The 14092-nt window shown below is 39.1% G+C and overlaps 1 protein-coding gene and 1 long non-coding RNA gene across 12 annotated transcripts in view; one reads left to right on the top strand and one right to left on the bottom strand.

Annotated features, from left to right (window-relative positions):
* The window catches only part of ZEB1 (zinc finger E-box binding homeobox 1), a 207899-nt gene extending 204977 nt beyond the window's left edge, over positions 1-2922 (top strand). For all 9 annotated transcript variants that reach the window (XM_042230615.2, XM_027976673.3, XM_027976671.3 and 6 more), the window contains 2 exons: positions 90-270; positions 396-2922. In XM_042230615.2, the coding sequence (XP_042086549.1) occupies positions 90-270; positions 396-994 (780 nt within the window). In that variant the 3' untranslated portion in view covers positions 995-2922. The remainder of the gene's footprint in view (positions 1-89; positions 271-395) is intronic.
* The window catches only part of LOC121816315 (uncharacterized), a 78169-nt gene that overhangs the window by 17929 nt on the left and 46148 nt on the right, over positions 1-14092 (bottom strand). The window lies entirely within an intron of this gene.

The following is a 14092-nucleotide window of genomic DNA, read 5'->3' as shown; positions in this document are numbered from 1 at the left end:
AAGTGGTTCCTTCAGCTCTGCTTTTATTTATGTCTGTCGTTTATCCTGTAATCTTAAATGAACTTTTCCTACTTCCTTTTCTCCTCTAGGATGAAAGGCAAGACACTAGCTCAGAAGGAGTATCCAACGTAGAGGATCAGAATGACTCCGATTCCACGCCCCCCAAAAAGAAAATGCGGAAGACAGAAAACGGAATGTATGCTTGTGATTTGTGTGATAAGATATTCCAAAAGAGTAGCTCACTGTTGAGACATAAATACGAACACACAGGTATGTATGTTAAGGAAGCTGCCAGTTTTGCAGAGTTGAATTGATGGCTATTTCCATAACCGGAAGTGCCCCAAGGCCTAGCAGCTCCATGCTGTTACATTTCATAGCTGTGCCCTTATTTTCAGGTAAAAGACCCCACGAGTGTGGCATCTGCAAAAAGGCGTTTAAACACAAGCACCACCTGATCGAGCACATGCGCCTGCACTCCGGGGAGAAGCCCTACCAGTGCGACAAGTGCGGGAAGCGCTTCTCCCACTCGGGCTCCTACTCCCAGCACATGAACCACCGCTACTCCTACTGCAAGAGGGAGGCCGAGGAGCGGGAGCCCCCCGAGCCGGGGGCCGCAGGCCCAGGGGTCCCGCCCGAGCAGCACGCGGGGCAGGGCGACTCGGACGAGAGGGAGAGCTCAACGCGGGAGGAGGATGAGGACAGCGAAAAGGAGGAGGAAGAGGAGGAGGAGGAGCGGGAGCTGGAGGAGCTGGAGGAGGAGAAGGGAAGTGGAGCGGCGCAAGGGGCGGAGGAGGTGGAGGAGGAGGTGGAGGACGGAGAGGAGGAGATGGACGACGAGGAGGACGAGGAGGAGGAGGCGGAGGAGGAGGGGGAGAGAGCAGAAACGGAAGGTGTGGGGCAGGGGGCGGGGGCTGGAAGCCAAGCCCATAGCTTAGAACATAAAGTCAGTGAGGGCAGCGAGCAGGTGTCTGAAGAGAAAACAAATGAAGCCTAATAGTTTTTCTAGAAAAGAAAGAAAATTCTAATTGGTAATGAAGTTTTGTTCTATATTATACATGCTTTTCATGGAAACACAGTAACCTGTATACTGTGATTTCTGTTCACTACTGTGTAAAGTAAAAATTTAAAAAAACACAAAATCAAAAAAAAAAAAAAAAAACCACACAAAAAAAATCCGGGTGTGCCTGAACCTCAGACCTAGTAATTTTTCATGCATTTTTCAAAGTTAGGAACAAGTTTGTAACATGAAGCAGATTAGAAAACTTAATGACTCAGAAAGCAGAGATTTAACAGGTTAAAGAAAGCTGATTGATTAGATGAGCACCTGACATTGTTTCATTTTATCAGTATTAATTAGCACTCTTACGTTAGTTTATTCTTAAGCTGTACAATTGGGAGAAATTTTATAATTTTTTATTGGTAAACATATGCTAAATCCGCTTCAGTATTTTATTATGTTTTTTAAAATGTGAGAACTTCTGCACTACAGAATTCCCTTCACGGAGAAGTATAATGCAGTTCAAAACCGTGCTAACTACCTTTTCTAAATTCAACCTAGAAGGTAGTCATTTCTAATATTTAGATGTCACAGTAGAGCGTATTCTCATTTAAAGTGTATTGTTAGCCTTAAGAAAGCAGCCGCTAGAAGAGCTGAAGTTTCTTACTCATGTGGGTTAAAATGGAGTTGACGAGATTGCCGTTGAGTTCTGATTGCAGGGACTAACAGTGTTGATACTGGTGAGACAGCAGAGACGTCAGAATCAGTGTTCGTAATTGTGTTTGCGTACGTGGTACACAAATATGAAGGATGTGATATGAAGCTTTGTATCTCCTCTGGCCTTAAGCAAGACCTGTGTGCTGTAAGTGCCATTTATCAGTATTTTCAAGGCTCTGACCAGCCTCCGTTCATGCGTGGCCTACAATAACTAGCATTTGTTGATTTGTTTCTTGTATCAAAATTCCAAAATAAAACTTAAAAACCACTGACTCTGTCAGAGAAGCCAAACACTGGGACATTTCACCCTTTAATTCCTCAGTATTCATTTTGCGTTAATTGACTTTCAAAATTTCTCTACTGAAACGAAAGGGAAATTTTCTAATCTGCTTTATCCATGTACTTGCATTTCAGACATGGACCTGCCATTGTTATTTGGCTCATAACTGTTTCCAAATGTTAGTTATTATGGACCCAGTTTATTAACAACATTAGCTGATTTTTACCTATCAGTATTATTTTATTTCTTTTAGTTTATAGATCTGTGCAACATTTTTGTACTGTATGTCTTCAAACTTGGCAGTATTAATACCCTTCTTACTGACATATGTACTTTTAGTTTTAGAAAACTTTTATATTTATGTGTCTTATTTTTATATTTCTTTATTTATTACACAGTGTAGTGTATAATACTGTAGTTTGTATTAATACAATAATATATTTTAGTATGAAAATTTGGAAAGTTGATAAGATTTAAAGTAGAGATGCAATTGGTTCTCTTGCATTGAGATTTGATTTAACAGTGTTATGTTAACATTTATACTTGCCTTGGACTGTAGAACAGAATTTAAATGGGAATGTATTAGTTTTACAACTGCAATCAAGTCATTTTACCTTTACCCAGTTTTTAATATAAAACTCTTAAATTTTGAAATTCACTGTGTGACTAATAGCATGATGCTCTGCGGTTTTATTAAGAGATTAGTCTAACCATAAAACTCTCATTTCCTTAGGAAGCCAAATTAGGATAACCTCATGTAAACAGTGTTGGGAACAACGTTTAACATTTTGTGCCAATTTGTTCCTGTATTCATGTATGTAAGTTACAAATCTGACTCTTCATTTTTAAGTTCCTTGTTACACCATGGTCATTTTCTAGTTTTTTACCAGACTCCCCATCTCACAATAAAATGCATCAACAAGCCTGACCTGCTGTCCTTCTTTTGATCATTGTCAAGATTTTCTCTGGAAAACTGTTAAGTGGGTATATAGTCATCCTGCTCTGGGTGTATGTTGGGCTGAGTTTGGGTAAACTCAGTGGTTTAGACATTCCCCACTAAGTCAGGGATTTTCCTGCAGCTGGTGTTTCTGGGAATGTCAGAGGTGACAATGAATGGCCAACTGAGAGCTTGCATCCTCGTCCAGAAGCTTTTACCCCCCACTCTGGATCTGTGACCTCTTACCCTGGGGGAGCTGGGTTTCACAGTCTTTCCTCTGCACTCCCAAAGCCTTTGCCTTCCTCACCTCAGCCCCTACACTGTCACTCACGCCCCTCCCACCAGGACCAGGATCCTCTGGACCACCTGCCAGGTAACTCTCCTACCCCAGCCCCCAGCACAAGTCCATGCGGCCGTGTGTGCTGAACGATAATATAATTTGCATGTTAAAAGAGCTCAGCTATGTCTTTACTACTCTTTTGCTTCTGTGTATGTTAAATGATTTCAGCAATTTGGTAATGTCCTTATTCAGGTCCTATTAAACACTAGACATAATAGACAAATAGTAAACTCTGCCTGTCCACCTGCCTTTCTGTTCTGATTTGTGAGTTTATTTCTAGGTGTCTTCCTTGTGCTTAACCTCATGGTACATGACACATGTGTTCAAGGCCCCTGGGAGGAGTGCCGGCACCCATCCTAACAAATTCCACGAGGACCCCCTTCCCTTCTGATGGCCTCACATTCCCAGCGTGACGCCTCACTTCTATCAATGAAAAACCTCCCCAGTAAGCACGGTAGAGGTTTAGGAACCAAGAATAAGTAACCGTTCTTAGGACACATTCATACTATAATCACTCTAACAGGAAGCTCAAAGAAGTCCGTGCTCAATTTATATGGGTAAATGGCTAATGAAGGAATTCTAGATTCATCAGAGAAGTTCTGAAGATGAAAACGCATCAGCATTTCCCGTCACTCCCCCAAATCCAGCAACAGTGTGCCACTGACCTGTGCCACGTGCACAGACTCCTTGCTGCTGCTGTTGTCAAAGCTGGTTTCGCAGAAGCCTTACAAGACAGAAACACCATGTGCCCATGAGCACACACATATTAAGGAGCAGAATAACATATCTGGCACGGAGAGCCATGTTCATCACCAGCCTGCATCACAGCTCATGTGAGAACAGCCCACACTTACATCTAAACTTAAGCCTGGCCATAGGTAATATGAGTAGAAGATGTCAGCAAGACGTGTCATAACATGGAGAAAAAGAGAAGGGCAAAGACTCTTTTTTCAAATCTATGTGTAAGCTTAAAATCAGCCATGAAAACATGAAAATGCAAACTTAGACTTCTGAAGATCAATGGGAGGATATACTAGAACAACTATAATACGGACTCCGAACCTTAAAAAAAATAAAACATAAATTTCTCTGTTCTGGTGAACAAACAGTCCACTCAACAATTCACATTTTTTCTCAACAACACATGGGACATTCATGACCAGAAACCATATTATGAGCCATGAAACAACCTTCAAATTCAAAAGAATTAAAAACAAAGTGGTTTTCTCTGACTACAAAATAAACTAGAAATCAGTAACAGAAATACATCTGGCAAATCCCCTCCCCCTGCCCTGCAAAACTATTTGAAACTGTTAACATGTTTCTCGGTAAACATTGACAATAAAAAGAACTAAGTAAAAATGAAAATCCAACATCAGAAGTTGCAGTAACCAGTAAAAGCAGTGCATATAAGAAAATTCATAATATTAAATGCTTATATTAGAAAAGAAGGCATAAGTTTCCCCCTTTAGAAATTAGAAGAATAAAATTAAATCCAAGCCAAGCAGAAAAGCAGTAATAGAAGAAGTTAATGGCACAGAAAACAAAAGCAATGGGTATACCAATGCAATCAGAACCTAATTCTTTGAAAAACTTAATTGATAAACCTCTAGCCAGATAGATCAAGAAGACAAATCATCAAGAATAAGAGAAGATACTCTTGAAAATTCTACAGGGTAAAAGGATGAAAAGGAAGTATTGTGAACTTTAAGCCAATGAACTTGAGAGCTTTGATGAAAATGACACAACCAAAACTCACTATAATAAGAAACAGATAACCTGATTAGTCCAAGCACAAAGAAATTGCCAGTTAAAAACCTTCCCATAGGACTTCCCTGGTAGTCCAATGGTTAAGACTCCACCTGCCAATGCAGGGGACGTGGGTTCAATCCCTGGGCCAGGAAGATCCCACATGCACTAAGCCTGTGTGCCACAAGCTCTAGAGCCTGTGCTCTACAATAAGAGAAGCCACTGCAATGAGAAGCTAACACATCACAACTAGAGAGCAGCCCCCACTTGCCACAACTAGAGAAAGCCCATGCACAGCAACAAAGACCCAGTGCAGCCATAAATAAATAAAACTTTAAAAAATCTTCCCACCAAGAAGACTCCAGGACCAGATGGCTTCACCAGTGAATTCTACCAAGAAGTTATTGTACAAATTCCACACAAGCTCGTCCAGAAAATAAAACACATTTCCTGCCTTAGTCTGTGGACCCAGCATTAACCTGATAGGAAAATCAATAACATAACAATAAGTAAAAACTTCACATAATATTTCTCTGAATGTAGATGCAAAAATCCTTGACAAAGTATTTGGAAATCATTTTGAGTAGTGTATCAAAAGGAAAATACTTTATGACCAAGTGGAATTTTATCCCAGGACTGCAAGGTTGTTTGGCATTCAGAAACCAATTTACATCATTTTTACATACTTCTGTCATATTTACAGGACAAAAAGAAAAGCCACATGATCATCTTAACAGGTGTAGAGGAAGCACCTGACAAAATTCTACACCAAATCATAAAAGTCCTCAGCAATCTAGGAATAGAAGGAAATTTCCTCAATCTAACAGAGGGCACCTGCAACAAACCCCATGGTTATTACAATAATTTTGAAAAATTGAATGGTTTCTTCATAAAATTATAAACAAAGCAAGAATGTCTACTCTCACTCTTTTTTTTTAAAGCATTGTACTAGAGGTCCCGTCAGGTGCAGCATAACAGGAAAAAGAAATGAAAGGCACACAGATTGGGAAAAGAGAAGTAACTTTTTATTTGCAGATATAAGGTCATCATGCAAAAATCTATCATTTTTATAACAGTGGTAAAATGGAAATTTAATTTTTTAATATAGGAATCATTTACGGATAATTTATCAAATATGGGCAGAACCTGGGCACCTAAAGTACTAAATATAGCTGAAAGAAGCAATGCAAATGAGAAGATAGTCCATGTGTACTGATCAGAAGATTGATTCAATGTCATTGCTGTGTCAGTCCTCCTCAAATTCATCTATTGATTCAACATGATTCCAGTGAAAACTGAAGCCATATAATTGTGGAAATTGACAGCTTTATTCAATGTTTATATGGAAATGCAAAGGACTTCAGGTAAGCATAACAATTTTGGAAAAGAAGAAAAGTTGGAGGACTTAGATTACCTGATTTTTAGCCTTCCTATAAAGTTGCAGCAGTCAATACAAGGTTGTAAGAGCATGAGAATGGACATAGAGATCAAGAAAACCATTAAAAGTTAGGAGGAGACCCACATATTCATAGCCAATTGATTTTTGCCAAAGGTGCTAAGATAATCCAATGGTTAAATGATCATCTTTTCAAAATATACTGCTGATATTAGAACTTGATCCTCATGTCACCCCATATGCAGGAAAATGAACTTGACCTTATGTCATACCATACAGAGAAATTATTTCCAAATGGATAACATACTTAAATACAAGAGCTGAAATTATAAACCTTCTGGAAGAAAACATAAGGAAGGAATTCTTTGTGACGTCCAATTAGGCAAATAGTTCGTAGATAAGACGCAAAAAGGATGCATGAGTCATAGAAAAAAGTAGCTGATGAAATTACAACTTAAAAATTTTGCTCTCCAAGATACTGTTAAGAAAATCAAAAGAGAAGACAGACTGGGAGAATACTTACACGCACTCATTTATATACCTAAGACTATCGGTAATACCAAATACTGTGCAAAATAGAAAGCAACCGGAACTCTCATACATTACTAGTGGGAATTTAAAATAGTATACCCACTTTAGAAGATAGTTTGTCAGTGTCTGATAAAGTTAAATACAGTTAGATACTCACTGGAGACATATTAGTATGTCTTGTTATCATTATTGATTGGAGACTTAGCAATACATTTTTAGGGAGTAATACAATTAACTGCGAAGTTATTACAGCTTAAAATTGATCATAGGTTCATTATGCAATTTGTGACTGTCGTGATCACATTTTGCTCCATCAGATTTTTGTTCAAACCTTGTATATATTATAAACACAAGTTTATTACCATAAAATTTTCAAAAATGACGTATCATGGAATTTTGAGTGAAGAATTTTTCAGTGAATTTTATGCAGATACTTTCTCTGATTGTTCACACAACATGTATACCAGTATCTCAGAAGATGATAGTTCTTCAGAATGTTCTGATTCATATGGTATGAATATTAAACCAACAAAAAGACAAACCTTAGTGATTGCTTCTGATATAAAAAGTGAAAATGAAACTCATGGTGCTGGAGAAGACTTACAGGTGTGTCAGGTGTAACAACTGAATGTAATAACCTGCAAAGTGTTTAGTGAAATAAAAGAATTCATTTTTGGCTGGCCAAAATAAAAATCACCAGCCACAAGTGTCAGTTTCTGCAGAAATCCTCCAGTTAATATTGAATTGAAAGCCAGAAATCCCACTCTTTTGTGTTTACCAAAGCTTAATAAAAGCATAAGTCCACTCAAAAATTGTATTAAGACATGCATAGCAGTTTTAGCCATAATAGCCAAACTGAAGATAACCCAGATATCTAGCAACCAGGGAATAAATACACTGCAGTATTCCACACAATGGAATACCACTCAACAATAAGCAACACATACAACATGGATGAATCTGAAGAGCAGATATGCTAACTACAGCATGAAGACTGGTGCCCATACAGGAATACACCTTTGCAAAAACTGTAAAAAATTAGCCTTTTCAATGTTTCCACTTTCTTTATTAATTAAAAGAAGATCAAAACAAAACACGGAGTAAGCACTGTCTGTGTGTTCTAAGTATATTGAGCTGTGTTGCAGAGACTCACTATTTCTGTTACTGGATTAGGCTTCTTTTAGGGTACTAGAAAGTGGGAAGGGAACTCTCTTAAATGCAGACATATTCAAGGCAAATTAGAAGTTAAAATTTTTTTAAATAATCTCTTATCTTCAGAAAATGCTATGTTCTACTATTACTCTGGGGCTTGTCTGTTTTCTTATCGTAAAATAAGTACAATATAAACTTTACCATTTTAACCATGTCTAAGTACACAGTTCAGTAGCGTGAAGTATATTCACCATGTTGTACTATCACCACTATCCACTTTTCATCATCTCCAAACAGAAGCTTTGTACCCGTAACTCCTCACCCCTCCCTCTCCCCAGCCTCTGTTAATCTTATTATGCACTCCTGTATTTTCTCTATGAACTGGTCTACTCTGCATACCTCATATGAGTGGAATCATGCAGTATTTGTCCTTTTGTGTCTGGCTTATTTCACTTAGCATAACCGTTTATCCTCAAGGTTCATCCATGCTGTAGTATGTATCAGAATTGCATTCCTTTTTAAGGCTAAATAATATTCCGTTGACTGTATATGCCACATCTTGTTTACCCACTCATCTATCAATAGACATCTATTTCCACCTTTTCTGGCTAATGTGAATAAGGCCTCTGTGATCACTGACTTGCAAATACTTGAGTTCCTGCTCTCAATTCGTTTGGATATATACCTAGAAGTGGCACTGCAGGATCAAATGGTAAACTCTTTGAGGAGCTGCCAAACTCTTCCACGGTGGTACACCATTATATATTCCATCAGCAATGCACAAGCATTTCAATTTCTCCATGTCCTTGTCAACACTTGTTATTCTGTGTTTTGATAATAGCCATTCTAATTGGTGAACACAGTACAAGAAGCAATGAACAAAACCATCCCCAAGAAAAAGAAATGCAACAAGGCAAAATGGTTGTCTAAGGAGGCCTTAAAAATAACTGAGAAAAGAAGAGAAGTGAAAGAAAGGCGAAAGAGAAAGGGAAAGATACACCCATCTGAATACAGAGTTCCAAAGAACAGGAAGGAGAGAAAAGAAAGTATTCTTTTTTTTGTTTTAGTTTTTTTTTTTTAATTTTAAAATCTTTAATTCTTACATGCATTCCCAAACATGAACCCCCCTCCCACCTCCCTCCCCATAACATCTCTCTGGGTCATCCCCATGCACCAGCCCCAAGCATGCTGTATCCTGCGTCAGACATAGACTGGCGATTCAATTCTTACATGATAGTATACATGTTAGAATGCCATTCTCCCAAATCATCCCACCCCCTCCCTCTCCCTCTCCCTCTGAGTCCAAAAGTCCGTTATACACATCTGTGTCTTTTTTCCTGTCTTGCATACAGGGTCGTCATTGCCATCTTCCTAAATTCCATATATATGTGTTAGTATACTGTATTGGTGTTTTTCTTTCTGGCTTACTTCACTCTGTTACGTGAACAATGCAAAGAAAAAGAGGAAAACAATAGAATGAGAAATACTAGAGATCTCTTCAAGAAACTAGAGATACCAAGGGAATATTTCATGCAAAGATGGGTACAATAAAGGACAAAAATGGTAGGAACTAACAGAAGAGATTAAGAACGGATGACAAGAATACACAGGAGAGCTGTACAAAAAAGATCTTAATGACTTGGGTAACCATGAAGGTGTGGTCACTCACCTACAGCCAGACATCCTGGAGTGTGAAGTCAACTGGGCCTTAGGAAGAATTAACTACAAACAAAACTAGTGGAGGTTACAGAATTCCAGCTGAACTGTTTCAAATCCTAAAAGATGATGACGTCAAAGTGCTACACTCAATATACCAGCAGATTTGGAAAACAGCAGTGGCCACAGGACTGGAAAAGGTTATTTTTCATTCCAATCTCAAAGAAGGGAAATGCTGAAGGATGTTCAAACTACCACACAACTGAGCTCATTTCACATGCCAGTAATGTAATGTTTAAAGTCCTTCAAGCTCGGCTTTGACAGTATGTGAACTGAGACCTTCCAGATGTACAAGCTGGGTTTAGAAAAGGCAGAGGAATTGAAGATCAAATTGCTGACATCTGTTGCATCATAGAAAATCAAGGGAATTCCAGAAAAACACTTACTTCTCATTCACTGACTACACTAAAGCCTTTGACTATGTGGATCAAAACAAACTGTGGAGAATTCCTATATGGGAATACCAGACCACGTTAACTGCCTCCTGCAACACCTGTATGCAGGTCAAGAAGCAACAGTTAGACCTGGACATGGAATAGACAGACTGTTTCAAAATCAGGAAAGGAGTGCGTCAAGGCTGTATATTGTCACCCTGCTTATTTAACTTGTATGCAGCATACATCATGCAAAATGCTGGGCTGGATGAAGCACAAGTTGGAATCAAAATTCCTGGCAGAAATATCAATAACCTCAGATATGCAGATGACACCACCCTAATGGCAGAAAGGGAAGCAAGACTAAAGAGCCTCTTGATGATGATGAAAGAGGAGAGTGAAAAAGGTGGCTTAAAACTTAACATTCAAAAATGAAGTTCATAGCATCTGGTCCCATCACTTCATGGCAAACAGATGGGGAACAGTGACAGACTTTTATTTATTTTCTTGGGCTCCAAAATCACTGCGGATGGTGACTGCCCATGAAATTAAAAGACACTTGCTCCTTGGAAAATAAGCTATGACAAACCTAGACAGCATATTTAAAAGCAGAGACATTACCTTGCTGACAGAGGTCTGTATAATCAAAGCTATGGTTTTTCCAGTAGTCATGTACAATGTGAGAGTTGGTCCATAAAGAAGGCTGAGTCCCAAAGAATTGATGCTTTCGAACTGTGGTGTTAGAGAAGACTCTTGAGAGTCCCTTGGACAGCAAGGAGATTGAGCCAGTCAATAATAAAGGAAATCAACCCTGAATATTCACTGGAAGCTGATGCTTCCAATACTTTGGCCACCTGACGCAAAGAGCCAATTCATTGGAAAAGACCCTGATGCTGGGCAAGGCTGAAGAAGGGGCAACAGAGGATGAGATGACTCGATGACATCACCGACTCAATGGACATGAGTTTGAGCAAACTCAAGGAGACAGTGAAGGACAGGGAAGCCTGGTATGCTACAGTCCATGGGGTCACAAAAAGTCAGAAAGGACTGAGTCACTGAAAAACAGCAATGGGTATGAGATGGTATCTCATAGTGATTTTCACTGGTATTGACTCAATTTCCCACCCTTAACGCTAACCTTTTCCTCTACATCTCCACACCAATAAAGACTCTGGGAGCCAGACATTAGGACATTTAAAACAACTAATATATGGAGGAAATTAGAAAGTAATTTCACATGCTCAAGAAAAGGCTCAGAAAAGACTCAAGAAAACATAAGTTTACACTTTAGATGGATCACTGGCTCAGAGACAGTTTACAAAAATAAAACAATAACAAAGAGCAAACCCTGGCGAAAGGGGATAATCTGATTTCCAGAGTGACATTATTAGATTCAGAAGTCTAGCATTCAACAACAACAAAAAAATCACAAGTCATAGAAAGAGGAAAGTGTGGCCCATTCAAAAGGTAAAATAAGTCAACATAAACTGTCCCTGAAGAAGACCAGATAGCAGATCTACTAGACGAAGATGTTACAACAACTGTCTTACAGATGCTCCAAGAATTAAAGGATGAGGCAAGAAAGTCAAGAAACTGCACTGTGAACAAAGTGGAAACTAAATAGAGAGACAGGATTTTCCTAGTGGTCCAGTGGTTAAGAATCTGTCTGCCAATGCAGGGGACATGTGTTTAATCCCTGGTCCAGGAAGATTCCACACACCATGGGGCAGCTGAGCCCGTGCGCCACAGCTACTGAGCCCATGCTCTAGAGCCCCTGTGCGCAGCGACTGAGCCCACATGCTGCAACTACTGAAGACTGCAAGCCTAGGGGTACGCACACCTCTAGCCTGTGCTCCACAACAAGAGAAGCCACAACAAGAGAAGCCACCACAGTGAGAAGCCTGCACACTGCAACAAAGGGCAGAACCTGTTCACTGCAACTAGAGAAAGCCCATGCACAGCAATGAAGACCAAGCACAGGCAAACATAAATACATTAAATAAATAAATTTTCTAAAATAGAGATTTAAAAAAAAAAAACTGAAAAGAAGTTCTATAGCTTTTGAAAAGTACAACAAACTTAAAAGTTCACTGGGCATGCTCAGTTGCTCAGTCATATCCAACTCTTTGTGACCCCATGGACTGTAGCCCACCAGGCTCCTCTGTTCATGGAGTTTTCCAGTCAAGAACACTGGAGTGGGTTGCATTTCCTACTCCAAGGGATCTTTTCAACCCAGGGATCAAACCTGCATCTCTCATGTATCCTGCATTGGCAGGCAGATTCTTATTACTGAGCCACCTGGGAAGCCTTAAAACACTGCTGCTGCTGCTAAGTCACTTCAGTCGTGTCTGACTCTGTGCCACCTCATAGACGGCAGCCCACCAGGCTCCCCCGTCCCTGGGATTCTCCAGGCAAGACTAGGGGCATTCAAAAACAGATCTGAGTAGGCCAAAGGAAGGATTAGCAAACTGGAAGATCGGGCCACAAAAATTATCAAATCTGAGGATGAGAAAGAAAAAAAAAAATTGAAGACAGGTAAACAGAGACTGAGGGACCTGTGGGACACCACCAAGTGTACCAGCACACTCACAGGGGTCCTAGAAGAGAGGAAAGGGGAGGAGAGAACAGCTGAAGAAACAGTGGCGGAAAACTTCTCATGCTTAATTAAAAGCATGAGTATTAACTTCCAAGATGGTCAATAATCTCCAAGTCAAGATGAACTCAAAGAGACCTACACCAAGACACATCATAATCAATCCAGAGAAAGAATCTTGAAAGCAGGCAGAAAGAAGCAAATTATCACATACAAGGGACCCTCAATAAGATTATCAGATTTTTCATCAGAAACTTTAGAGTCCAGAAAATAGCGAGCCAATATACTCAAAGTGCTAAAAGAAAAAACTTTCAACCAAGAATCCTATATCCAGAAAAACTGTTTTTAAGAATGAAGAAGAAATTAAGACATTCCCAGATAAACAAAAGCTGAGGGAGTTCTTCACCATTAGACTTGCCCTGAAATAAATGCTCAAGGGAGTCCTTCAAGGTGAAATGAAAAGACACTAGATGATAACCTGAAGCCGTATTGAAAAATGAAGATTTCAATAAAGGTAATAGATGGGAAATTGTAAAAGCTATTACAAAAACAATGTGTAACTGCATTTTTTGTTTTCAACATGGTTTAAGAAATTAACACATTTAAAGAAAAAATTATTAGTGTAAAAGTTATTATTGCTGTAACTTTGGTTTGTAACTCCAAATCTTGTTTTATACATAATATAAAGGACTAATTAATGCATTTTAAATGATTATCAGTTTATGTTTAGGGGTGTACAATGTATAAAGATGTAATTTTGTGACAACCACCACCAAAGAAGGTGGGGTAAAAGCTGTAAAGGAGCTGTGTTTGTATGTTAACAAAGTTAAGTTGATATAAATTCAAATTAGAGTGTTACAGCTTCAGAATGTTAACTGTAATCCCCACAGTATCCACCAGAAAATAGCTACAGAATATACATAAGAGGAAATAAGAAAGGAATTTAAACATTTCACCACAAAAACCAGTTAAACCCAAAAAGTAACAGGAATGTAGGAAAGGAGAGCAAAAAAGCTGTAAAGCATATAAAAAACAATGACAGTAATAAGCCCCTTTTACAATTAATTACTTTAAACATAAATGGATTAAACTCTCAAATCACAAGACAGATTGGCATGTGTATAAAAACACAACTCTATAGCTATATGTATCAGTTCAGTTCAGTTGCTCAGTCGTGTCCGACTCTTTGTGACCCCATGAATCGCAGCACGCCAGGCCTCCCTGTCCAACACCAACTCCCAGATTTCACTCAGACTCACGTCCATTGAGTCAGTGATGCCATCCAGCCATCTCATCCTCTGTCGTCCCCT

Source organism: Ovis aries, chromosome 13, assembly GCF_016772045.2.
Source record: "Ovis aries strain OAR_USU_Benz2616 breed Rambouillet chromosome 13, ARS-UI_Ramb_v3.0, whole genome shotgun sequence".
In the NCBI taxonomy this organism is placed as follows: domain Eukaryota; kingdom Metazoa; phylum Chordata; class Mammalia; order Artiodactyla; family Bovidae; genus Ovis; species Ovis aries.
The sequence above is the reverse complement of the archived record's forward strand: the minus strand, read 5'-3'. Positions and strand labels throughout refer to the sequence as shown.